Source organism: Metopolophium dirhodum, chromosome 7, assembly GCF_019925205.1.
Source record: "Metopolophium dirhodum isolate CAU chromosome 7, ASM1992520v1, whole genome shotgun sequence".
NCBI lineage: Eukaryota > Metazoa > Arthropoda > Insecta > Hemiptera > Aphididae > Metopolophium > Metopolophium dirhodum.
The window spans coordinates 9,699,235-9,726,424 of record NC_083566.1 but is presented as its reverse complement, the minus strand read 5'-3'; the positions used below and the strand labels follow the sequence as shown (position 1 = coordinate 9,726,424).

General features: G+C 29.0%; 1 protein-coding gene across 1 annotated transcript; it reads right to left on the bottom strand.

Moving 5' to 3' along the window:
- Positions 1 to 6,831: 6,831 nt before the first annotated feature.
- On the bottom strand, positions 6,832 to 26,976 carry LOC132949413 (homeobox protein unc-42-like). The gene is made up of 7 exons (XM_061020288.1): positions 26,346 to 26,976; positions 20,302 to 20,556; positions 17,596 to 17,738; positions 17,388 to 17,495; positions 14,585 to 14,770; positions 14,028 to 14,139; positions 6,832 to 7,614 (listed from the first exon to the last, which is right to left on the bottom strand). Exons 2-7 carry the CDS (start codon positions 20,546 to 20,548, stop codon positions 7,508 to 7,510), a joined length of 903 nt encoding a protein of 300 aa, XP_060876271.1. The 5' UTR covers positions 20,549 to 20,556; positions 26,346 to 26,976; the 3' UTR covers positions 6,832 to 7,507.
- Positions 26,977 to 27,190: the final 214 nt, after the last annotated feature.

The following is a 27,190-nucleotide window of genomic DNA, read 5'->3' as shown; positions in this document are numbered from 1 at the left end:
AATGTGGTTGTCCAGTATCACGATTAATAAATAATATATCATATTATAATATAGCCTATAGGTATATATACCCATCATATTATTAGTTATTAATAGGGCAGAGGACTTGTAGCTCTAAAAAGTCACCAAATATGCATTTAAATATACAAAATATGCACTTAAGTAAAAAATATATGCATTTTAAAGTGGATATTTTTGAATAAAAATAAGAATTTTTCTGTTGATACTTATTATTTTGATGAAAAAATGTTATTTACAACTTTATTTAACAACTTACAATTAATTATTTGATAATATAATTAATTAATAACCCGACAAATTGCGGCATTAGATCGGCAAATCTCGAGAAATATCGTCGATAATATATCAACGTTATTTTGGATGTATAAATAAATAAATAAAAACGTCGAAGAAAAAATATTGGTAAACCTATAAATTATTTAAAATATGCATCTAAAAGTATAAAATGGAAAAAATTTGCCCTAAAAACAAAAAAAAAAGCAAAATATGCCCTAAAAACCATAAAAACGCAAAATATGCCCTAAAAACCAAAAAAACGCAAAATATGCATTTATATGCACAATAAAATTTCAAAACTAGCTTTGTGCTAGCATGAAACTCATTTGTTTCGCACTCTGCTATTTTTGTGACTGTGTGAAAAAAATATGCAAATGCTACAAGTCCTCTGCCCTAGTTATTAATAAGGCAGAGGACTTGTTGCATTTGTATATTTTTTTGGCAGTCATAAAAATAGCAGAGTACGAGACAATTACGTTTCATGCTTTCACCAAGCTAGTTTTGAAATATTTAATTTTGCATATAAATGCATATTTTGCGTTTTTATGTTTTCAGGGCATATTTCTACCATTTTATACTTTTGGATACAAATATTAAATAATTTATCATTTTATCAATAATTTTTGGTCGAATTTTTTATTTATTTACTAGCTGTCACCCGCGTGCTCCGCCCCCGTGGATAGTTGTTTGCAAATTGTGGGACTGTTTCGTGGCTCCAAAAATCCTGTCTTTCTAAGTTGCAACTTTTTTTTTTTCTGAAGAGTAGTTGAACTTTATGCAGAGTAGTGTAAAACTATTAAAAACTTATCTTAACTTTTCCGTTACCTGTAAAAAAAATTCTGATTGTTCAACTCCTTTTGGGTGTAATATAATATGACGTGGAAGCAATATCTTTTTAAGTGTAAATGATATTATATTTTAATGTATAGCCATCTCGACCGACGTTATCCCGTGAGATTCGCAGCAGTATATTATAAGTAGAGCTCGGATTTAAATGTAATAAAAAAACCAAAATATGTAAATATATATGTAATAAAAAAGCACTTTATATGTGATTAAAAAATGAAAATATGGAATACAAAAAAATATAAAAAATATCTTTATAAATGACAACATTATTATCTAATTTACTTATTTTACTACTATTATTCATCTTGATCTTGATCTTGAAAGCAATGAGATACCACAAACATGCTCAAATTGTCAAAGTTAAATGATCCACGGTTTGGTCGTAACTCAGATTAATTAATATTGACAAACGATGAAACTTCGATGATATTGCATAACCAACATTAATAAATTAACTACTTAGTTATCAAATGTATTACGGAGGACGCTCGGCTGTAATATTATTTACACGTGGTAATAATAATATGTTTTGAGGTCACCTAATTACAACCGTTATATTTTAATATTTTTAACTATTATAGGTAGTCAAATCTATTAAGGGGATTGAAGGCGGTGATTTAATGAGGGGTCGCGTATATGCAATTCGATGTCTTATACTCGTTACGCAGTGTGGTTGTGTGCGAAGTAAATGATAATTAGCGTAGTTAGTTAAAAATGAAATATGTTCTTCTATGCATCACTTATAGAAACTACCAAAAGCGGTAGTAAATTAAACATACTTCCTGAAGTTTGATTGTAATTTCGAAAATAAAATGGTTGAATTCGTAAGCTCATAGACTATGCTTTGTAGGAACCACCTAACCCATCAAGCCCAAAATAAATACAAATGTAATGCAATTATTTCATGAGATTTTTTAAAAAAAATATCCAAATTTTATGGTCCTTTAAAATTGAAAACTGAATATCGACTTACCTAGAAAGCCTAGTTATTTTGCCAAAGAATTCATACATATATTAAAAATTAAAATCGGACATCCGGAAGTATGTGTAATTTACCACCGCTTATTGGTCTAAAACGTACGAAAAATACGTGTGATGCGATCGCCTTAATGTATAGCCACCTCGACCGGCGTTATCTCGTGAGATTCGCTGTAGTATATTATCAGGTAGACAATCAACCTGGGGTAAATCGCTGTTTGTACAGGTGGAAGGCATTAGCACCAAAATGAGTTGGTATCGTGCGAAAGCACAAAAATCCTAGGTACGTGTGTGCCACATTAAAGGCCCTTACAAATGTGTCATTTTTAAGGAGTTGTGTTTAGAGGCAATTATTTCGTTCCTGCGATTACTGATCGTCTTTGTGTGTGTAGTAAATGACCATTAGTGTATGTATACTACCCTACCGTCACCCGCGACCCAAATCAATTTATTGTCATTTCTTATCTGGTTTATGGTCGCACGCACGCACATGCTCAATTCATTTAAAATCATCAGAAAACCAATTTATGGACGTGAAATAGCCGTCGCACTGACAAAAATTAAGGTACTTCTAGTGGTTCGATTTAAAAAATGTAAATATGTTTATGTTTGTAAACAAGTTTACTTTGCATCGGTCGGAGCACTTTTTCAATTCTAGCAAATTCTTAACGAGAATAAATATTTTACATTTTATAAATTTATACATTTTTGATATTGAATATATTAAAAAACATCTAAAATATAAAAATATGCTCCGACCGATGCAAAGTAGACTTGTCGACCAATTAAAACATCTTTACATTTTTTAAATCGACCACTAGAAGTACTTTAATTTTTGTCAATAAGGTCGTTTTGATGAAAAATTAAAAGGGTTTGCAGGGACCTTAATAGATATTACATTTAAAACTATATATTATATTTTAACAGTTTTTTATTGACAATTTTTTATAAGATCGAAAAAATCAACCGATTTATTAAAATTATAATTTATTAACTTCTATTATATTTATTGACAATTTTTCCTTTTAACATCATCGTAAAATCAATACATTCATTGCTCCGCTCAGAATCTAAAAAAGGTGCATAAGTGGATGTCGCTCTGCTGTACAGTAGGTTACAAGTGGGTCACTGTAATAGATGGTGTTAAATTTGAATTCAATGATATAATATCATTGTATAAGAAAAACGATTCTGAGCGAAAACGGTCAGTCAGCCTATGATATTACCAAGTATATTTGATGATATTATTGTGAATAAAGTAATTTATATGTAATCTATTTACGTGGAGCCTTGTTTTAAATTTTCAATCCTTAGCCATAAAAGTTAAACATTTTATACATTTTTAACTACAAAATAATTAATAAATTATAAATTTGATAAATGTTGTTAAAATTTGAACTTTAAATGTTTATAAAAAAAAATTGTGCCTATGCATTTTTAATATTTTTCAACTGCTATTAGAACGATATATCAGGAGCCTTATATTCAATTTTCACGCTTTTTTACCCAACAAAAAATTTTTTATTGATATTTATAGAAAAAAAAACTAAAAAAATTGAAAACTGACAATGTCCGTAAACCGCTCAAAAAGAGTCAAAATATTTTCAAATTTTCATGGTGTATAGAAAATGCTAATATAAAAATTCAGTCAACATTTCATCTATGGTCATTTATTAATATTATGTTTATGAAATCCTAAGCCTTAAATAAAGAAATAACTTTACCTTGCTTACTACCTAAGTCTTATTAATCAAATAATAGTATACCTACAGAATATTAGTAATATAAGCCGTTTATTGTATACCTTCAGGTGTCGTTATTGAAAAATCAAATGAAGGTGGTTCGCTTTTCATGTAAATACGGTCATTTGATTTAGAGTTACACTAAAAACCAAAATCGATTTTCTCGAAAACAGATTTCGTGTAAAAATTCCCGTTTTTCCTTAATTTTTCTTTTGTTTTTCACGTCGCTTTTGAAAACTACTGAGTAATCTTATATAACATTTTCAAATCTTAGATTTAAAAAGAAAAATTTTTATGAATTCTCAATTCAAAATAATTTGCTAATTTTCGTGATTTTTCAGTATTATTTTGTCAAAATTTGAACTTTAAATGCTTATAAATAAAAACTGTGGCAAAGAATTTTTAATTTTTTTCATCTACCTTTGAAACAATAACCTAGGAGCCTTCTATTAAATTTTCAAGCTTTTTTACTCAACAGATAAAATTTTATTGATATTTATAGAAAAAAAACTAAAAAAATTGAAAACTGACAATGTCCGTAAACAGCTTAAAGAGTCAAAATATTTGGTTGGAAATTTGGTTTTTGGTGTAACTCTAAAACGAATGACCGTAGGGATATGACATTTTGACTGAATGTTTATATTAGCATTTTCTATACACCATACAATTTTGAAAATATTTTGACTCTTTTTAAGCTGTTTACGGACATTGTCAGTTTTCAATTTTTTTAGTTTTTTTTTCTATAAATATCAATAAAATTTTATCTGTTGAGTAAAAAAGCTTGAAAATTTAATAGAAGGCTCCTAGGTTATTGTTTCAAAGGCAGATGAAAAAAATTAAAAAATCCTTAGTCACAGTTTTTATTTATAAGCATTTAAAGTTCAAATTTTGACAAAATACAGAAAAATCACGAAAATTAGCAAACTATTTTGAGTTGAGAATTCATAAAAATTTTTCTTTTTAAATCTAAGATTTGAAAATGTAATATAAGAATACTCATAAGTTTGTCTACCTTTATCAAAAAAAAAATGTCTACAAGAAACTTAAATTAAATTTTTATGACCGTCTGAAATTTATATTTTTTACAACATTTGATATTCACTCGATTTCTCATGTAACAATTTTCTTATTTTATTGTAATTAAAAAACGAATGACTGTAGATACTTGAAAATTTCACTGAATGTTTATATTAGCATTTTCTATACACGATAAAATTTTGAAAATATTTTGACTCTTTTTGAGCTGTTTACGGACGTTGTCAGTTTTCAATTTTTTTAGTTTTTTTTTCTATAAATATCAATAAAATTTTATTTGCTGGGTAAAAAAGCGTGAAAATATAATATAAGGCTCCTGATATATCATTCTAATAGAAGTTAAAAAATATTAAAAATACATATGCACAATTTTTTTTTACAAGCATTTAAAGTTCAAATTTTGACAACATTTATCAAATTTATAATTTATTAATTATTTTGTGGTTAAAAATGTATAAAATGTTTAACTTTTATGGCTAAGGGTTGAAAATTTAAAACAAGGCTCTACGTAAATAGGTTATATATAAATTACTTTATTCACAATAATATCATCAAATATACTTGGTAATATCATAGGTTGACTGACCGTTTTCGCTCAGAATCGTTTTTCTTATACAATGATATTATATCATTGAATTCAAATTTAACACCATCCATTACAGTGACCCACTTGTAACCTACTGTACAGCAGAGTGACATCCACTTATCCACCTTTTTTTTTGCTTTTGGAACTGGGGGGACATGGCCTCCTGCCCCCCCCCTAAATCCACTACTGCTAGAACCTTTATTATGAAAAAACACATATTTCGTATTTTAGTTATAGAGACTATAATATTATAATATAGAACGAACATACGGACATTTCCTTTTTATGTACATTTGAATAGGTAGGTAATTGAATAACAAACAAAAATTAACTTTTCTTTTTTTATTAGTTAACCCGTGGCAACTTAGGCCATTGGGTGTTTTTAAAACTGTGGGGGAGGGAACTGTAGGTGTAAACACGTGTTTAGGTGGGCACCCGTGACTTACCCGAAGAAAAATGCTGTCCGTGAACCGAGGTTTGAACTAGCGCCGGCGTGCGTCACAACCGACGCCTTAGTCAACTCGGCCACTCCGTCCCCCTATTTTATTATATAAATTAATAATATATTAAAGTGCTTACGAATTAATATATGGTTACTAATTTATTTAAATAAAATGACCACAGGCTCCATATTTTTCATACAACTTATCGTGGACATAGGTACTGTTATAGGTCCATCATCCTTAGTACAAAAAGTAAAAAACTAAAAAACTATTGTCGTTCGAATTTTGATTGATAAATGATAAGTAATAATATTATACAGTAGGAACACTATATCGCCTGAGTAACCCTGTTCTGGAGTGTAGTGAGTAGTATAGGTATTGAAGATACCTGAAGCGAATTGAAACTATTGAATTGTTATGATACACCTTTATAAAGTAGGTTTTTGTACCTATAGAAAATCAAATGTTATTTAAAAAATGTATAGGATGGCTGTTAATCTCTACTTCGCGATTCAAAACTTGGCTGCTGGCTATGCCAATAAAATATAATAATACGATTATATTACGCTTATACTCAAAGTTCCTGTGTTCTGTTAACCTAAGCAAATTCGACGAGTGTGACATTAACGACAAATCAATAATCTATAAATCGTTACATTATTATATCGTATATAAATGTTAAATACCTATGTAGGTATGTTACTAAGTAAGCGATTTAGCGATGTAGTAATAATGCAGTGATACTAATAAAGTAAATCGTTTATCATTTATTTAACTGAACTGGTAGAAAGAGAAATTATGTTGTTTGATAAATTAATATAACTTTTTATAGGCTATAGGCAAATTTAAATGTAACAATTTATTATAATATTATTGCATGATATTATCTATCATAATGAACAAATTACACAAATAAAAAACAATTTAGGTAGTTCGAATTCAACTTTTCTTGTTGACGAATTCGTTTAAATAATTTTACTTTTTATGAATGTTTTCAAACTTATATTTACAGAAACTGATATAAGTTCAAAGTCTACTCAACTAGAATTAGTCAAATATTATATTTCAAATCAAAGAAAATTAGGTAGGTACACACACCAACATATTATTATTACATAGTTAAAACGTGTATATTTACAATTCCGTTTACAATAGTTACTATTTAATATAAATTATGTTATAATTGTAGATTATGTTCAATAATATTAATCAATCGTAAAAATCGAAAAAAACGTAAAAACATCTATAATAATAAATCTTAAAGAATTTCCGAAGTGACAAAAAACAAACCAAACAAAAAAATATGTATCATATATTTACATAGGTACAACCGTTGTTATAAATAACTTATACATAGATTGAAGTAAGTCCTACGGTATTTTTTGTACACAAATCAGCAAAACGAGTTTCAAGACTTTGACGATTATTCTATTGAGGTTTATAGTAGGTACACGAAAAAGTGGCGTAGCATGGTTTTAAACATAAGAACGATTCAGCCCGTTATATAATAATTATTTAAAATAATTCAATTAGCATACAATCATATTATGTATGTAGTATCTAGTATCACAGCAACTCTATGTCTGGTATTGTAACATTGGTGTGGTGAGGTTTGGATGATGTCCGGAGTTCATCCGCAATGCCGATAAACTTTTATTGTACCATTCTTCTTCTGGCATCATTCCTGAAAAACCAAACGGTAGATAATTAGATACTTTACTATTTCATTTATTTCAAACATTTCAAATGTAAACCGTTCGTTGTAAAATGTTACCGTCAAACAAGTAGTTGCAGTTTAAATGATACGAATAAATTGCTAGGTGATAAATATATAGAGCGTATTGGCATAATATATAGGTACATATCGTTTACAATAATGCATCTCGTTAGGGCTATTTTATTATACCAAGTACCTACACAGTGGAGTATTATTGGTAAATAAAATACTTAATAATATTTATTTCACTGAACATTGTTTTTTACTAGGTACGAAGGCATAAATATACAAAGCTATTATTGCTATAATTCCATACAACATGTAACTATGTAAGTATATATTATGTTATAGGAAAACCTCAGAAATTCCTGGGCATTTTAGATTCTGAGTGGAACGATGAATGTATTGATTTAACAATGATGTGTGTTTTAGATTCTGAGCGAAGCGATGAATGTATTGATTTTACAATGATGTGTTTTTTTTTTTTATTTTTTATTTTTTTTTTTTTGTGTCTGTCATCACCTTTTAGGACAGTAAAAATGCTTGGATTTTCTTCAACAGTAACTTTTCTGATAGGAACTAGTTGGTACTTTGGGGGTCAAAAGTAAAAATTTCTCAGTAGTTTTCAATAGCGCCGTGAAAAACAAAAGAAAAATTAAGGAAAAACGGGAACTTTTACGCAAAATCTGTTTTTGAGAAAATCGATTTTGGTTTTTAGTGTAACTCTAAAACAAATAACCGCAGGTACATGACATTTTCAATGAATGTTTATATTAGCATTTTCTATACATCATAACATTTTCCAAATATTTTGAGCTATTGTTTGAGCATATATTGTTCCAAATATTTTTGGTAAAAATTAATCCAACCTATACTACATAACTAACAGTAAAATAAATTATTAAAATAGCAATATAAATACATCATATAATATTATAATATATCCTATGTGTATACGGGCCGGGTACGAACAGAAATAGTTCGTGACGCCCGGTCACTTGCAATACTTCGCACGCTCTCTGTACACACCGACCGACCTGTGTTATGGTGTGTGTATCTATGTATAGCACTCAACAGGAAGTGGACAGGGTCGCCGAGCAAATCCTGTGAGTGCTAGAGTGTGGGTGGGTGTGTAAATGTGTGTAAAGGTGTGTGTGTATAGACTTAAAACTATAGAAATAAAGGTAAATGTGGCGGTGGCGGTGAATTGATGCAGGACGCATTTCACCGCTCACCGCGGCGGTAAAACCAAGACAATAGAATTTAACGCCACCGCCACCGCTGCAGTGTGTGGGGACCTTAACTCAAAATAATGGTTAAATAATAACCTAACTAAAATTATAACGGTATTAAATTGCGATAATATAATAATTGTTTAAATATAACACAGTATAAATATAATTCGATGGCGACAATGCAAAAGGGCATAAGCGACACTTTTTATGTAATCGAATTTTTGTGATTAGGGCATAAGCGACGTCATTCTGTATCGATTGCTTTTACTCATTTATCGATACGATTATTATTTACAATATAAAACGAAAATTTAGATTTAGACATAAGCGCCAAAAAATTTTAATTAATTAACAGGTATATGTGTATAAATAGGGAATAAGCGACATTTAGTTTTAAATGTTAGCATAAGCGCCGTAGGATTTTACTTTATGGGGCCTAAGCATAGATAATATAAGAATGGATAGGACATGCTTACACCAGTTCGTCCAGTTCCATATGGGGCCGTGTGCGTTTTTGGGGAAGAGAGGACGTAAAGAGAGAAAGATGATATGGGGCTTTTTAAGGTTATGTGTAAAACAATTTTATTAAATATTAATGATAACATGATACTCAATTATATTTAGATATTTGTCAGTTTGTATTATGATTGTTGTGCCACTTGTGCCTGGAAAATTACTCTAAACTTTGTTAGAATATAGAATAATATTGTTAAATATCACTAATTAATCAATAATGTTATTAGTTATTACAGAATAAAATTATGCTATTTAATATTTATTATTATTTATCAATTATCATACCAATATTTGCCCCATATAACCTTAAAAATAATATCACTAAAGTTTCATGTGATCTTATGTCCTATCCATTCTTATATTATCTATGGGCCTAAGCGACAACATCATTATTTTATATAAAAAACCATTTTCTATTATCTGTTCGGTTGACGATAAATAATCTGACGATAATTAATAAGACATAAGCGCCAAAATACTAGAATACAAAAATACTAAAATTATAGGTAAGGAAATTAATGGGGCATAAGCACCAAATTATATAATAATAGCCAATTCTAACTAATACTAATGTTTAACTAAAAAAATCGAAGAACAATTGTCTTAAATATAGTATAATTCATCTTTTTTATTCTTATCATATTTTTTTTAATTAAAAATATAATCTACAAAATGTAATTATTGTTAAAAAATAGTTTTTTGGCTTTCCTGAATAATTTTGAAAATGTCGCTTATGCCCTTCTGCATTGTCGTCATCGAATTATTATGGCCCTTTTGGCCTAACAGATAAAAATAATATAAGCAGCTATTTGAGCTGTTACTCGTAAAAGTATAATTTTGGCCTACTGACTCGACAATATTGTATTTAGCTGTTAGACACTATTATCTATGCTGGCTATTGACTAAGTCGACATTTTTTATGTGTTAATTCCGACAGCTCATATATTATTAATTATTATACACATTTACTAAAAAAATGTGATGAGAGGCTAAAAAGTTCTGTGATTAAAAAAATTAAAAATATCAAAAATATCTCATGGCTATAAACAGTGTAACTTTCCAGTGAACTTTCTTTTCTATAGAGGTAGAAAAACTTGTTGGGAATCTTTTATTAAAATTCTAATACTATCTATGAAAAGAAAAACTTTTATGAATTTCTAACTGAAAAATAATTTACAACATTTGAAAAAATTTTCATGGCTATAAATAGTTTAAACAGAATCAAAATACCTTGAACATTTTAGGTACTATAACGATTGTTACGTCATTAGGTACTTATATTTTTTTTATTATTATTGATCGTGAAGCCCGGAAACTATGGCCATTAGCTGTTTGATTTTTGTTTGTAGGAAAGGAACTGTAGGTTAGTAAACACGTGTGTTTTGGTTTGGCAGATTTTTTAGTGGGCACCCGTGAGTATTTGCCATGCCCGGGTGGGGAATGGCGACACTTCTCTCCAGACACCGTGACTTGCCCGAAGAAAAATGCCACCCATGAACCTAGGTTTGAACCAGCGCCGGTGTGCGTCACAATACCGTCGCCTTAATCCGCTCGGTCACTCCGTCCCCCAACTTATATTTTATAAACATAATAATATGCACAATAGTAAAATTATATTATAATATATACATATATGCTATATATAACAATATTATTTACCTATTATTTACAATATGCTGACTATAATATAATATTAAGCCCCAACTAGGAATATCCTATATTTAACTGGTCATTCCCGACCACATTACATTACCATGTATGTGGAAAATTCTAATATGAATAATTTATGAAAATGTCAAGTCTATGGTTATTCGTTTTTTCCAGAATTACAACAAAATTATCAAAATCGATTGATGGCAATTCGTTAATTTACCGGTGAAAATCCAATATCGTAAACATTTTAAATTCAAACGCTTGTAAGAAATTATCGATACTTCCCGCTAAACTTTTTTCCCTTTTTTAAGGTAGAAATATTTGTGGAGAATCTTCTATTAAAATTACTAATGTAAGCTATGAAAAGAAAAACTTTCATGAATTTCTAACTGAATAATAATTTGCAAATTTTCGGGATTTTGATGAATTTTGTCAAAATTTGAACTTTAAATGCATATAAAAATAATCACGCTTATGTTCTCTAATTTTTTAGAACTTAAATTAATGAAACTTATAAAGAACCTCGCATTAAATTTTCAAGCTTTTTTACCAAGTGAAAAAGTTTTTTATTGATAATGATATAAAAAAAAATTCAAAAATCTTACCATTCATAGAAAATGCTGATATACATATTTGGTGAACATTTCAAGGGTCTACGGTTCTTAAATTTTGAGTTATGTAGACTCAACCGTTTGCGTAAAAATTACCACTTTTTTACTTTTTATTCTTTTTTCTGACGCTTTCTATATAACTTCTGAGAATTTTCTATTTTTACCTCTCAAAAGTAACAACTAGCTTTACTTTTCTATCAGAAAAGATGCTGATGTCGAAAATCTGAAAATTTTGTTTTACTATCCCAAATGTTGATGACAGACAGAAAAAAAAACACACATCAATGTAAAATCGATAGCTTCTTTCGCTCTGCTCAGAATCTAAAATAGTTTAACATTATATATATAGATGTATACTAAGGTAAATAAATAATAATAACAAATAAGACAGTTTTATTAATACAAAAAAAAAATGTAACTAACAATTTAATTATATTTTTAGGTTTAAGTATAATCAATAGTCATGGCTTAATGTTATAATAACTACTTTACTTGTAAAAAAACCATTTGTATTTAATATCATTCAATAAACAATAGTATTATATATAATATAATATATGATTGATCAGTTGATAGAAAATCAAAATCAACAACAAAAGAACCAATATCTCTTGATGATAAACTAAATTTATACAAATTAAAAACTTCAGAAACATTCAACATTTTTTGGACATCAAATTTTATTTCATTATCATCAAACTGTATTATATTATTTATTATCACCAAATCACCACTTTTTAACATGACACATTTATTATCAACAGAATTAATGTTTAATAAACAGTTTTCTTCCAAAATCACTCTTTCATAAGCTAATTCACCATCAATATAAGAATAATTATTATTTAGTTTTTCTTTTTGAACTAGTGGATATTTTATTTGACTTGCAATATAATTATTTATTTCATTGTATTTTTCAATAATTATGTTACTAACTTCTTGTCGAGGATATTTGGCACATTTAATACTTTTTTTTAATTCTTTAAAATATTTTTCAAACCTAAAAGCATTAAACAAATCAAGTGGACCATGTTTTTGAACAAAGTAAGGCAAATGAATAAAGTTATGTACATTATAAGTAATACATTTAGATAAAATAGCATAGCCATTGATAAATTATTCTAATAAAATCCTTGCTTTTTCATTATATAAATACAAGTCTCTGAATTGACTAAAAGCCTAATTGCGCTAAATAAAAGTAAAAAATGTTAATTACATATATACCTGTTGTAAGAGTATAGGTAATAGGTGTATAGGTATATTCAAATTATAAATCGTTTTCCATCGCATCACTACGCTGTTGTTGTAATGTTATAGAATCTTGCTTCAAAGATGTTGAAACATTTTTTATGTCAACGTTTCTGGGATGTTTATATTTAAACTTAAAATATTTGTAAAACTGAACCGTTTAAATGATGTTTTGGTAACGTTGATGTGCGATGTTAGCATTGAAACTTAAATCATACATCGCTACAATGTTCTGTAACCTAAAATGCACATTGGGTAGTTCCTATAGCTCCATTATTGACTGGAAATTGGATTCGGACTAAGTGTTTTTAGACATTTAGGTATATCTAGTTCTATTGGAAAACGTTTGTAGAACACTAAAAACAAATGAAATCTTTAGTATTAAAATTTTATAAAAGTTGTAAAACTGCAGTGACATAATTATAGTGTAAATTATGAGATATTCATATATTATAGATTGTCTCCACAGTTTTTTTTTTATTTGAGTATTATAACTTTATACTTGAAGTACACTCCATAGTGTGTCTTATAATTTATAACAATGATTTCTTTTGTTTTTTACCAAATAGATTTTAAGAACTCTTAAATTAAACTCTTAAGATCAATAAACAAACGTGCTCCCATAAGCCTATGATTATTCCACTAATTTTCAGAAAATTGTGAAAAGATTTGAAAAACTACCAACAATAGTACTCGTTTTTGATAAAATCTTCAACAGTTTTCAATAACCTTTTACTTTTTCTACGGTTCAGAGATGGATTAGGCTACGGTTGAAATTGTTTTTCAAACTGAACGATTTAATGTTGACTAATGATTTAATATTTTAACACATACATTATAAACTCTCACCTTAATTATTACATCAATAGCATAACAATTTAGTTAATTTCACTTTTTGTATAGCTACAATCATTATATAATATTAAGGAACATTAAATAAACAATATTTGTTATATGCTTGATTATACACACGAGTCTAGAGTACCTATATTATGTTTATCAAATCCTAAGCCTTAAGTAAAGAAATAACTTTACCTTGCGTACTACCTAAGTGGCTTAATCAAATAATAGTATACCTACAAAATATTAGTAATAACATAAGCTAATTATTTTATACCTGCAGGTGTCGTGATAGAAGACTGATTAGCAGAAGCAGTTGGAATTGCCTGATGACTTGAAACATTAAATGGCTGTGACATCACTGCTGTGGACATGTAAGAAGATGACATCTAAAACATGTTTGTTGTATTAGTTAACTAAAAACAAAATATAATTGGTAATGAATTTTTATTATAAGCGTCAAAAATTTAATTATTAGAATTTATAATCAATATGGTTTAAATTTGTTGTCAATAATTTTATATTATAACTGATACCTAAATAGATTTATTCAGGTAGGCAGGTACCTGTGTTTTTTTTTAGTAAGTCACAAATATTATAATACCATTATATGGCATTATAAATATAATAATACAAATAATATGATTAACGACAACAATAAATCAAATGTTTGAATGTTTGATATAATTATATTATTTAAATAATATACTACAGTATAAATGATATTATATACTTGTGTGTATCAAGCCACTATTAGAAACATGCTGTGGACAGAATATATTTAACGAGTTCTAACTATGTTAAAATAATAATAATAATAATAATATTTTTTACCTGCGGATGGTATCTGTTCATGCTATTCGGGTGCGGGTAAGCTTGGTACGTTCTAGAGGCTGAAGGGTAGATGTTTCTCATCATGGCGGCCCCGTTACATCCGGGAAGCATGGAGGGCGGGGCCAAAGCCTTTTGCAATTGCTTTTCCTGTTTTCTGTACTTGGCCCTTCGGTTTTGAAACCATACCTAAAACATCGTCATTGTCCAATGCAAAAACATCCTCTCCCCTTTTCAAGTCATTACAAACTCGTTTTATCACTATATAGTGTGTGGGTATATAAAATATTCGGGAAAGTATGGTCTTTTAAAACCCTGCAGGGAAAACGTATCCCTTTATGTGCCCGGAAATACATTTTGGATGATAAATTAAATTACAGTGGCCCCTGTGTGATGTTCTTGGGGACAATGATTGAGGGAAAGCCGGTGACTCAGCCTGCCTCGATGCCTGCCTGCATCGCGATTAAACGGGTGTCGTATAATAATATATAACTCTTATATTATAATATGTTGTATTATATTATACATCACGATTTGTCATGCATACAAATGATGTGTGAAGCTTTATAATTTTTAATTTGTGGTAAACAATTTCAGAATTAAATGACGATAACTCGCGTTTAATTAACTCTACCTACAATTAGATAGGTAGGTACAAACACATTTCAGGACAACATCAAACATGTATAGTAATTGACCGCTGTTATCATATAAAACACATTAGTTATACGCCTATGCAATGTGACTGATATAAAAAAGACTTTTCTTGATCTAAATCATATATTAATGGTAAAAATTAACCTAGTAAAACCATTTTATAAAAATTAAAATGTTAAAAGTGCTGTATTTTTTTTTTGTAAATCATAATACTAAAAATATAAGTTTGTAGTTTAAAAAATATAATTTTCTACACTTGCCCATAAATTAAAATATAAATGTAAGGCTCTAGTTAGTTGGTTATTTTCCACTTGCCTCATCTATTGGGGCAAGTGCATAATTAAAAATTTTGTTTTTTAACTTCGTTTTTTGTTTTTAAGTAATGATAGTAGCTCAGTTTTAAGAACAGATTTATATTCATGGTATCTATTTTAGAATGAATATCATTTACTACGAAGGTCATAAATATTAAAACGTACATTTAGTAATCAGTTAAAGTTAAACTTGTAAAATACTATACATAATCACTTATCACAAGATACCACAGGATTAAAAAAGTACGGTCTGTACTCTGTACAGTTAATACATATCTACTATTATAACTTACACCTTAATACATAAGACAAGATACATTGCCTTTTTGATGTTTCTTTTATGTACAAACTGTTAAATGATCACATTTCTTTGCCGTATCTTTTATTTCATGTTTTAATATTTTAATGCTCTAAGTTTTCCTCATTTCCTCAATTCTCAAAGACGTTAAGAGGTCTTAAGGTTATAAGAAAGTTCTAAATTTATTTTTTATTGACATGATGTAATAAACTAATTAATTAACTTCATTTTATTTTTGCTAACTAGATAATCTATTAGTTTTTAACGAAGTACATTTTTATTTCCATAAAATTTGAAAATTATAACTTATATTTTATTTGTCTAATATAATTGCCGGATTTTGATAATTATACTTATTTTTTTATCTAAAAGAAGAAGACTTCGTACAGGCCGCAATGAAGTCCGATTTTTAAATTTTATTTCCAATAATGGAATAAAATAATTGGCAAAAAAAAGCTTTTGTCATATTTTTAAAAACATATTATAAAGCTAGAGCTGTAAAACAGAGTTCAATGTTGCTTGCGATAGTATTGGTTAAAAAAAATTATCAAATTTTTTTTTTTTTTAATTGGTCATTAAGCCCGGCAACTATAGCCATTAACTGTTTGTTTGTTTATTTGTAGGGGAGGATACTGTTGGTTGGAAAACACGTGTGTGTAGTTTTTGGCAGATTTTTAAGTGGGCACCCGTAGGTATCTGCCATACCCGGGTGGGGGATGGTGGCACTTGTTCTCCGGACACCGGACTTGTCCAAGGAAAAAGCCGCCCATGGCCGAGGAATCGAACTTGGGTCGACTGCGTCGCAGCCGACGCCTTAGTCCGCTCGGCCACTCCGTCCCCCAATTTTTAAATTTGATTGATTATATAAGACAGGATAATAAATTATTCTTGTAGAGTACATTTTTGTGGACAAAATGATATTGCCGCCGGACGTCTTAAGTCTTTGCATGTCAATCTATGTCTATACTTATATATATTGTATTATTATCGCACACATAATAATATGTACTATTCAGACTCTATACCATTACCTATTACAACCTAACCTAACTTTTTGTTGTAAGTTATTAACTACTGTTATTAGGCATTTGAACTATTTGGCGTAAACTTAAATAAATATATCGGGAGCATATCATAATTCAAAAACAAATTGTCAAAAACTGTACCTAAAAATAAATTTAATCGGCTGCAGGTGTCGATGAAAGTAGAATATTATATTCAATAAAATTATCGATTTTAGTTAGCCTATGGAATATATATTCGACACAATCAAATATTTACACACAGTATATAACTTTACTTATAAAATTTTTTTTAATTTTACGAATGTAACTGTAGATACAACATTTAAAATTACTGACCATGCCTGCATGCAATAAAAATAATAAAACGTATTTATCGTCCTAGGACCTAAGGTAACTTAATGTCCGTTCAATCGGTACCTAATTATTAATAACCTAAGTCTAATAATTTTAAATTACATACGGTATAAAATGTAAAGGTTCACGATAAAATTATAGTATTTATAGAAACTTACCTGTATTCTAGCTTCGTTGAGTTTTGTACTTCTTGCTAATTCCTCCCTGCAATAGATATCGGGATAGTGAGACTTGGCAAAAGCAGCTTCAAGCTCTGCCAGTTGTTCCTAAGTAAAAAAAAAAATTATGAACAATTAATAAACACGCATAATAATTACATAATATTGTCGTGTTATAATGTATCGTTTTCGGTTAGTGGTTACTGACCTGTGTAAAAGTCGTACGGTGTCTTCGTCTTGCTGGAGTCGGACACGTTGCCGTAGTAGGCGTGTGTCCAGAATGACTTGCACTTATGCTACCTACAGATGTCAGAGGTTCTGTTTTCAATTTTTTAAACGCTCCTTCAGATGCTAAAATTAAAAAAAAAAATTTTTGAAATCGGTCAACTTATGAAGTTAATGCATGATTATAATGTTGTTAATTTAAAATAAAAGCATTAATAACATTCATTCCATTTCCAGTTAATTACTACCAAACACAAATATATATGATTTGGATTTAAACCTTCTGGTTATAACCTATCTATACGGCTATACTGGCTATAGTGCTAATGTGCTGTATCCATCATATTATTATATCATATTATTGATTTTATTATCATTTTATAATTCCTGAAAATAATAGTTTACATTTTGCTTTTGTAAAATACCAAATAACATTATTCACTTTATTCAAATTATTATGGTTTGTTAGTAAATTACATTCTTCCTTTGGCTGTAGGTATTTCCGCGTTTTATAAAGTTTGTTTTTAATTAAAAATTCTTGGTTTGTATGTTTATGAAGCACTAACATCAAACACTGTAAAGTTCAGAATATGAAAAACCTCTTGAATGCTTGTAATTTATTCAAGAAAATTATAGAAGTATTATAGATACTATAGTATACTACCTATATGCATATAGACAACTTTATATACATATATAGAATGAACGAAAATATTAAGTTTGTAATTAGGAATTAAATTTAAATTTTAAATAGCTATACAATAAATATTGTCTTAAAACTTAAAATTAAAACATCGTGCATAAATATATATATTTACCTAGTTATAACTATATTCGGTATTTGACTAATTGGTACATATACTTTAGTTCAATATTTTATAATGTAGGTAAGTACCTAAATTAATTTTATTTATAAAAAGTAACACCTAAAAATGTAGTATAATTTCAACTATTTTTATTTATTACACATTTGTTAAAGAAAACGCCTTGTTATAAGTCTATTTTCATACTTAGAAGCAAGTATTTTTTTTTCTTATTTAAAGTACCTACAAATATTTATTTAGTATTACACAATAATTTATAATGCATGAATAACTTACCTATATTTTCAAAGTCTGTAAACAGAATAGCTCATTTTATATCATTTAAAAAGTCCCTTTTGAGATACAAACTTTTTTTTTTCATTTTTAAGATAAAATGATTTATAGATACCTTAATAATGTAACTTAATTTTATATTTTATGAAGACTCCGTTACTTACACCTAATAGGTACATATATGTATTTATTTTTAAGTCTTGATCAATTATTGATCCATGCAGTTTAATAAGCAAAATATATAAAATTACATGTATTCGTTTGAAATCATATTTTATGTTAGAAGTTTAAAAACACCAAAAAAACCTTTTTTTATCATAAATTGTAAGGGAGATGATTTATTTTAAATTTAAATTTGAATGAATAAACACTCAGTTATTACTGATTACACTAACCACTAAGGATAGTAGTCCATGATAATAGGTTTAGTATATATGATCCATAGTAATAATTAGTATTAATTAATTAATATAATATAGATAGTTAATAATTTTAATTTATTTATAAAAAATTTTACAATTTGTAAACATGTTCATAGAATAATTATTAGTAACTACCTACATATATCCTATGCTAGTCTAAATATTAATTACGTTTTATATTTTATTAAAAATAAGATGTAAAGTCGTTATTAAAAACTTCTATCTATATTAGTAGGTATATAATAAGTATAATTACTCAGAAACTACTTGTTTGAATTTCGATTACGATTTTAGAAGCAAACAAAATTCCGAAAAACTTATCAGCCTAGCAATTTACAGTAGACAAATTATAAAAGAAAATTTAAAAAATGAGTTTTTACGTCCATAGACACTCCTAATTACTTAATGGTAAAAAATCTTAAGTAAAACTACTACTTACTTGAAAATAATATGGTGTTTCAGCATATTTAGAAATACCAAAAATCATAATCATTTTAATAAATGTATTATTCTCCCTGTTATATTTATTTAAATTTTCAATATTAAAAAAAATTAGGTAGGATTGTAATTTTTACCGTGTTCTATTGTGAAGTACCTATAATTTTTCATGATACTGTGAAAGTGAGAAATAAGTAATATTTAGTAGACAATGAGAATATACACATAGGTACCTACTATAATAGGTAAATTCATCTAAAAGATCTTCTAAATAATTTTTAGAATAATTTGAAATCTGTCTATTATTTAAAAAAAACTTTTGTGAGCATTGTATAGTGTACCTACTAAGTACTAATACGTTGACTTAATTTGTATAAAATTAATAATTTATATAAATTATTTCACAACAGTATAAAATATACTAATAATTTGAGAAATTAGGTGGCTTTTATCAAATGAATTATTTTAGGAGTAGGTATCTATATAGTTTGAGTGGAAAGTAGAAACTTATTTATATAAAATTATAACAAAAAAATCCTCAAGATAACTCTTTGTATTAGCAACTATAGCAATCTAATGCCAGTAATTCAGCTATTGTCAACGGCCAAACGTTATAATTTATAAATATTAATTAATATTAATTAATTAAATATTTAAAATAATTAAATATAATCAAAATAAATCTTATACCGTAATGATATAATTCAGGATTTATAAATTTAATATACGTACTAGTCTGTTCGGCTAGCGATCCTCGTCCGGGGGACGGCGTGTTGTGGTGAGACGAGTCGCCGGCCGCGTTAACCGGCAGTCCGTACAACGAGCCGAGTTCATTGGACGAGTCGCTGGCCCCCTTCGAGGCACGTTGTTTGTCCACGTGCACCGCAGTCGGGTGGTGGTGGTGGAGGTGATGATGATGGTGATCGTGATCCATCAAGCCCAATATGCCTCCAAGACCCGGCCGCAAATCGTCCATCATGAGTTTGCCTGAAACAAAAAAAAAGTCGGCACGGACTACCGTTAAATACATGCTGTACCTACGTCTAGTAACTAATAATACAACTTATTATCCACTTATATACGATGGATGGTAAAGGTTGTATGATGGATACTTAAAGGATGGACCTTAAATCATATACTATGGATGGAGTCACAGCGTATAAATCAATACAAAAAACGTTGCCTATATAGCGACGAGTCACCAAATTAGGTGGTCGATATACGCATGCGCAACGCGACTTCTCTCATATTTATCCACAGATACCTATTGTACCTATGGAGGAGTTGCATTACGCTTGCGCACATTGATCACATAATTCGGTGACTTGTCGCTATATCGGCAACAAAATCAAATCATACGCTGTAGCTTCATCCATAGTATATGATCTAAGGGTAATACTTATAAAATAATCACTATTGTAATTATTTATCAATTATCATAATTTTGTTTCATATAATCACGTCAGAACACAAAAAATAATACCTATAATATCATTTTTGATGTTGTATATTATATATTATTATCACCAGATACTAAGAGGCAATTATAGTCAAAAACTGTATTCTAAATGATATTGACAATGATAATATAATGAATTGGATCATAAACATCGAATAAATTTATTCTAAAAACATACAAATTTCAATTTTTTCAAATTTGTATAACATACGTTAATCCCCCTTAAATTTAATAACCCGACGTCTATTTATGTGGGTGGTCATTTATAGGGCTAGTATATGTGTACGTGCGTATAACAACATCGTATATTGTTATAAATTATATGTGCTGTCCTATTATAATATGATATGTCATAGAACTATAGAAGAATGGTCGATATTTGTCCGAGTGAGAGACTAACTTTGTAGCTTAGTGCAAAAAAGGTGAAAGTCACATTTTGACAAAATTTAGATTATTAGACCGATGTTACAAAAATTTGATTATGTTACTTGTGTTAAAATGGCCGATGTCTTAGATGCAGTGTGACCAAATTAGATTTGACATTGGCCACTTTGACAATAATCGATAGAAGTACCTATATTATCCATTAATATTATGGTCTTATGTCAACATTGGCCACGACATATTGGCCATTTCAAAATCAATCATAAATTAAAGCTTATAAATCTAGTATAGTTATAACTAGCATTATGTGCAATTGAATATTGTTATCATAGGTTTTAATAAAAAGTTATGTTGTTTATTTATTAAAAATTGTTTATTTTAAATTATATTTTTTGGTCAATGTAATATTTTTTTTTTTATTCTGGGGGGCCAATGTGTAAATAAAACTTACATATTTTTAGCCAAAAATAAAATGAGAGTCATACCGCACAATAAAATAAAAACAAATTTAATTATGTAACATCATTTTAAGAGTCCCTGCTTTAATTTAAAAAAAAATAAAAAAAAAAATTTTAAAAACACACTTTTCCATAAAAACATTTAAAAAAAATTTTAAAAATTGCACTAAAAAGACAAAAATAATTCTCTGTACTTAAAAATAATGAAAAATTTATTGATGAAAAATTTAAAAGTGTGTGGTGCTCATACACTTGACATATATTCCCAGTCACTATCTTATAAACATGATTGAACAAAGAAGTGTATGTGAGACTTTCCTTGGCTTTTAAATTTTTCATCAGTAAATTTTTCATTATTTTGCTCTTATACTTGACATATACTGCCAGTCACTATCTTATAAACAGGATTGAACAAAGAAGTGTATGTGAGACTTAGCTCGGCTTTTAATGTTTTGTATGATGCACCACACACTTTTAAATTTTTCATCAATAAATTTTTCATTATTTTTAAGTACAGAGAATTATTTTTGTCTTTTTAGTGCAATTTTTAAAATTTTTTTTAAATGTTTTTATGGAAAAGTGTGTTTTTAAAATTTTTTTTTTTATTTTTTATTTTCTACTTTTTAGTTGAAAGTAAATATTTTTATTAAACGTTTAAGAAATATGTTTGTGAAACAAAAAGAATCAAACTACTGGTGATTATGATTTATTTATAAATAAATAAGTTTATGTGGTCGTGAAATGACAAGACATTTATTTTGTTTGCCACAACCAATTGAAATTTTTTTATATTAACAATTTCATTATGAGACCATTATGTGTATTATATATTTTGTTATTTGACAGTACTTATATTATACTTATTTCGGTACCTATATCAGAATACCGGTATAATGTTATTTGGTAATAATTACCGTTGTTACCATAGATATTATAATAATGGATAGGACACGCCTATACTTGCTTCGTAAGAGGTTGCGGTTTTTTTTGGGGAAGAGAGAAAGTTCAATATCTGCGAGAGATATTACGGCGACGTCGTGGGGACAATCCTTTTTTTTTTTTTTGGTCCATGTCCCAAAATGACAAAGGATTATTGTATTGTCATCCAAGACCAAGGTCTATACCAATTTTCAGAATTTTTCATCTTCAAAAAGTGCCTCAAATCGAGCGCGCAAGATTTGATCACAGACAGACGTGAAACCAAACTTAAGAAAAGTGTTAAAAATTGGTAAAATTTGTTTTTTGAATTCCTGAACATTATCAAAATATGATAGTGGCCTTTCTTGCACCAAGCAATATTATCAATTACAATTTGTCATAGGTACCGGATGTCTACTTAGTTCATAAATCACAATACATTTAGTTCAATCGTTTTTCATTCTACATGACTGGGACATTTCAGTAAAATTTTCAGTTTTTAATAAGTTTAGGACGTGAAAAACAAATTTAAATATATTCTAAGTATTGTATAATATACATATGCACACTTTTCATGTAGTACTAAACATGAAAAGATTAGTGAATCTCAGAATTTTAATAATAAAATAATATTAATATTAATAATTAATTTCATAGTACATGTTTTTATAATACACGTACCAATAAATTAGTAGTCAACTCAAATAATATAGGTATTCAGTATTGTATTATTTGTATTGAATATAACTTCAAGTAACTTCAATATAACTATTTATTATTTATATAATTATATCATTTCGACACTGTAACGGTGTCAATTCATCATAAATATGTATACACTATTCATTCTTCGTTAGTGCCTATAACTATTATAATATTTTTGTTATTTCAACACCAATTTATTTATTTAGTATCGTTTTATCTACTTAGTTATATAAATATATAATTACTTATTTAATTTGTTATAAAATATTAGTTGTTGTGTTTTTAATTATATATATATATGATCATATTGTATAGGTAATACACTAACACGAGTACACGACTTTATTAATTACTTTTTCATTTTTAAGATAAAATGATTATAGATAACTTATATAACTTAATTGTATATTTGATAAAGATTTCATTATCTACACTTAATACCTACCTATGTATTTATTTTTAAGCCTTGATCAATTATTGATCTAGGTTGTTTGAAATCATATTTCGTGTTAGAAGTTTAAAAACACTAAAAAATCACACGATTTTTTTTTTTTGAAAGATAATATTGGTATTATCAACCCGAACTCAACAGTTGAGTTATTAGTTACTAATAATGATCAGTGGAGTAATTTGGGGGTGGGGGACTGGGGAATTTGCCCCAGTCTAGTATTTACATTAACCTTAAGTCGGCACATTTACCGTGCCAGACTGAACTCTGAAACTACTTATCAGATCTTCTTGATTTTTTTTTTAACGAAAGAGTATTTCACGGCGAATGTTTATATGAAAGAAAATTTTAGGTTGCTATTGGTTAATCGGGCATGTTTGTTGATTTGTATTATTATTTTTTGTCAATATACATATATATAATATACAAGAAGATCTGATAAGTAGTTCTAGAGTTAAGTCTGTATAGTTATAGTCTCTGTATTTATATATATATATATAAATTAATGTTTGTGGGTAGATTAGACCTCTGGGAAGAAGATTAGGTTAATTTATAAAGGGTTAAATTTGTTTTTTTTTATTCATCGGATTTTAGTACTGTTAGGTTAGGATAGGATTTTGTATAAATTGATTAATTAATCCATCGAAGGTGGAATTAAGTAAAAACGACAAACTTGGTATAACTTTGATACTTTAGAGTTAAATCATTCACTTACGTACAAACAGCACATCGGGGTCCGCGATCTCCCGCAGGTAGATTGCCTACCTGATAATGTACTGCTGCGAATCAGAATTTTTATTCCGGGCAACGGAAAAGTTAAGATAAATTTTGACCATACACCGAATATTAAATAACGAATTGAACAAAGTTTGAGTCATATAGAGTTGATACATTTAACGGGCAATGAAGTGCGCGGGATCAGCTAGTAGATAATATATTATATAATATGGCAAACAACGAGCTGGCAAGACATTCATTCACTGATGCTATCATAGTTAATTTTTTCTCTTACCGGACATTAAAAAGATATTTAAATGAACACTCATTACTAATAGGAATAACAATGCTTAAACTATCAACTAAATCTAATGAAGTTAAACGTACCACCAATTCCCACCTATATTGGCCCTTAAGGGAATTTCCTGGCGTATGTAAACAAGAAAACATGGACATCCATTAACCCCCCAGAATAAGACATATATGTGCCTCACATCAACATTAAATAAAAAGAGAAGATCTTCCTATATATGTATCAGATTAAGTACCCTCCTCGGTCCTCTGCAGTCGTCACGACTCACAATGAAACATATCATTACCGAATGCAGGACGCATGGGTCGAGGAAAGAATCAAATCGGTAATTTTCACTACCCACCACCGTTCAGAAACTCTTAAGCCGGGACCTACAGACAACATCCTCAAATACTTGAATAGTTTAATTCAAATCAAGATGACATCAGTAAAATATAATATTATAATGTAAAATATACTTAATAATTTGATATATTACATTTATTTTTTTTGAAAATAGCTACTTTAGGTAATTATAATAATTTGACCCTAACTCTATATATCAAAAACCATTGTTCCGTCCTATCCAATACAATGCCCTTATAGTTGCCACGGATAACTTTTAATAAAGTAATGTAGGTATATATTTGGGTACCTACTTCCAGATCATAAATAACAAAAACAATATCTATAGATAAATGGCTATATCTGAGTCATAAGTAAAACTGGAAGAATACAAACAACGTCATGTGTCCGTGTACCTATTCTCTTTTACACTTTTCACAGCGGCTAATCAAAATGTCTTTAATATAATATTCGCCTATTAAAATCTATACATACATTAATACAGACATAATACCTATATAGTTTCAAACTATTACGTTATCATAAAATATAAAAAAATTTTCATATTCATATTAAATTTGTATATTTATGAGACTACGAAACACGTATACGTAAAGAAGTATGTACAATACACAATATACCTATACATATAATAATATATGTAGAAATTCTATTTTTGTGTATAATAGATATAGGTATATTATAGATACCTTCTAATATACGACAATGCAAAATTGATAAAAAATTGTGTAACTATATATACATGCTTTATAATTTCCCAAAAAGCGTTTGTAGCTTATCCAATATACCCTCCCCCACCCCCTGAAAAGCATATTAGACTAACATATCTACAGCAAAAATTTGGCAGCGCGTACCTATTATATATGAATATGATAAACGTGGACTTATTATATTACAGGTATTATAATTTTACCGTTGGGCGTGAGCAAGTGCCGTTCTGTAGCCCAAAGTACCGCGGCACAAAATATGTTCCTATATTATAATATCTATACTTGCAGTATAAATACTGCACGTGAAAATCAAACTTACCCGAAGACGAGTGTGCGGTACCACCGTGATGATGTGACCCGTTGTTGAAGTTCAACTGCCTCGAGAACAGAGCGGGGAAAATGTTGTGCGGGTGGTGTGGATCACCACCCGACACACCTTTTAGATCAATCGCGGTGCCCGTTACTGTACGCTGGGTCGAAAAACGTCGACGGTGCTCCTCAAGGGTGCAAGCACGCGGTAGTGGTGATGGGTCTGATGCAGTGGTAGCGACGGGGGTACTTACGCGAATGCACTGTGTGACTTGGCGACACGGTCGTAACTTTTATTGAAATTGGTATTATAGGTATTATAGGTATTATATAGATACTCGACTATATATATATATATAGTGGCGGTTGCCGCTTCGTGAACAAACGAATCAAAATACAAAAGCAACGCGTAATTTATTTATTATTTTACGGGCAGTTATAATTATACTTTTATTTATGCAAGCGGTGACATTTCGGGTTGGACAAAAAATTTCAGTATTGAAAAAAAAATAAAAAACTCTAAAATGCTGGTCGGACGGTGATTATGATTTAAATTGAATTGGTTTGGGATGACCGGAGTGTCCGATTAACGAAAGAGCGCGTCATCCGATGCCAAACTAGAAGTGACTAACGAAATTACGGAGTACTAGTGATCGGCTGACTGGAAAACAGGGACCAGCGGCCGGGATGACTGCAAACGGGCTGGCAGGCGGGGGGACCAATGAGAAGGGGGCAGGGTGCGCAGCGCTGCGACGGCATTGGCTCGGCTCCTCGCCGCCCGTGACACGGCTGCCATGGTTGTTCTCGAGGAGACCGCCTTTGTTTTTGTGGATCCCCTAAACGATAATAGATTTT

Coding starts and splice junctions, on each gene's coding strand:
- LOC132949413 (XM_061020288.1), bottom strand. CDS start 20,548: ATGATGGACGATTTGCGGCCGGGTCTTGGAGGCATATTGGGCTTGATG. Junction 14,140..14,584: donor TGAACAGATACCATCCGCAG/GTAAAAAATATT, acceptor AACATGTTTTAG/ATGTCATCTTCTTACATGTC. Junction 7,615..14,027: donor TTCTATCACGACACCTGCAG/GTATAAAATAAT, acceptor TTGGTTTTTCAG/GAATGATGCCAGAAGAAGAA.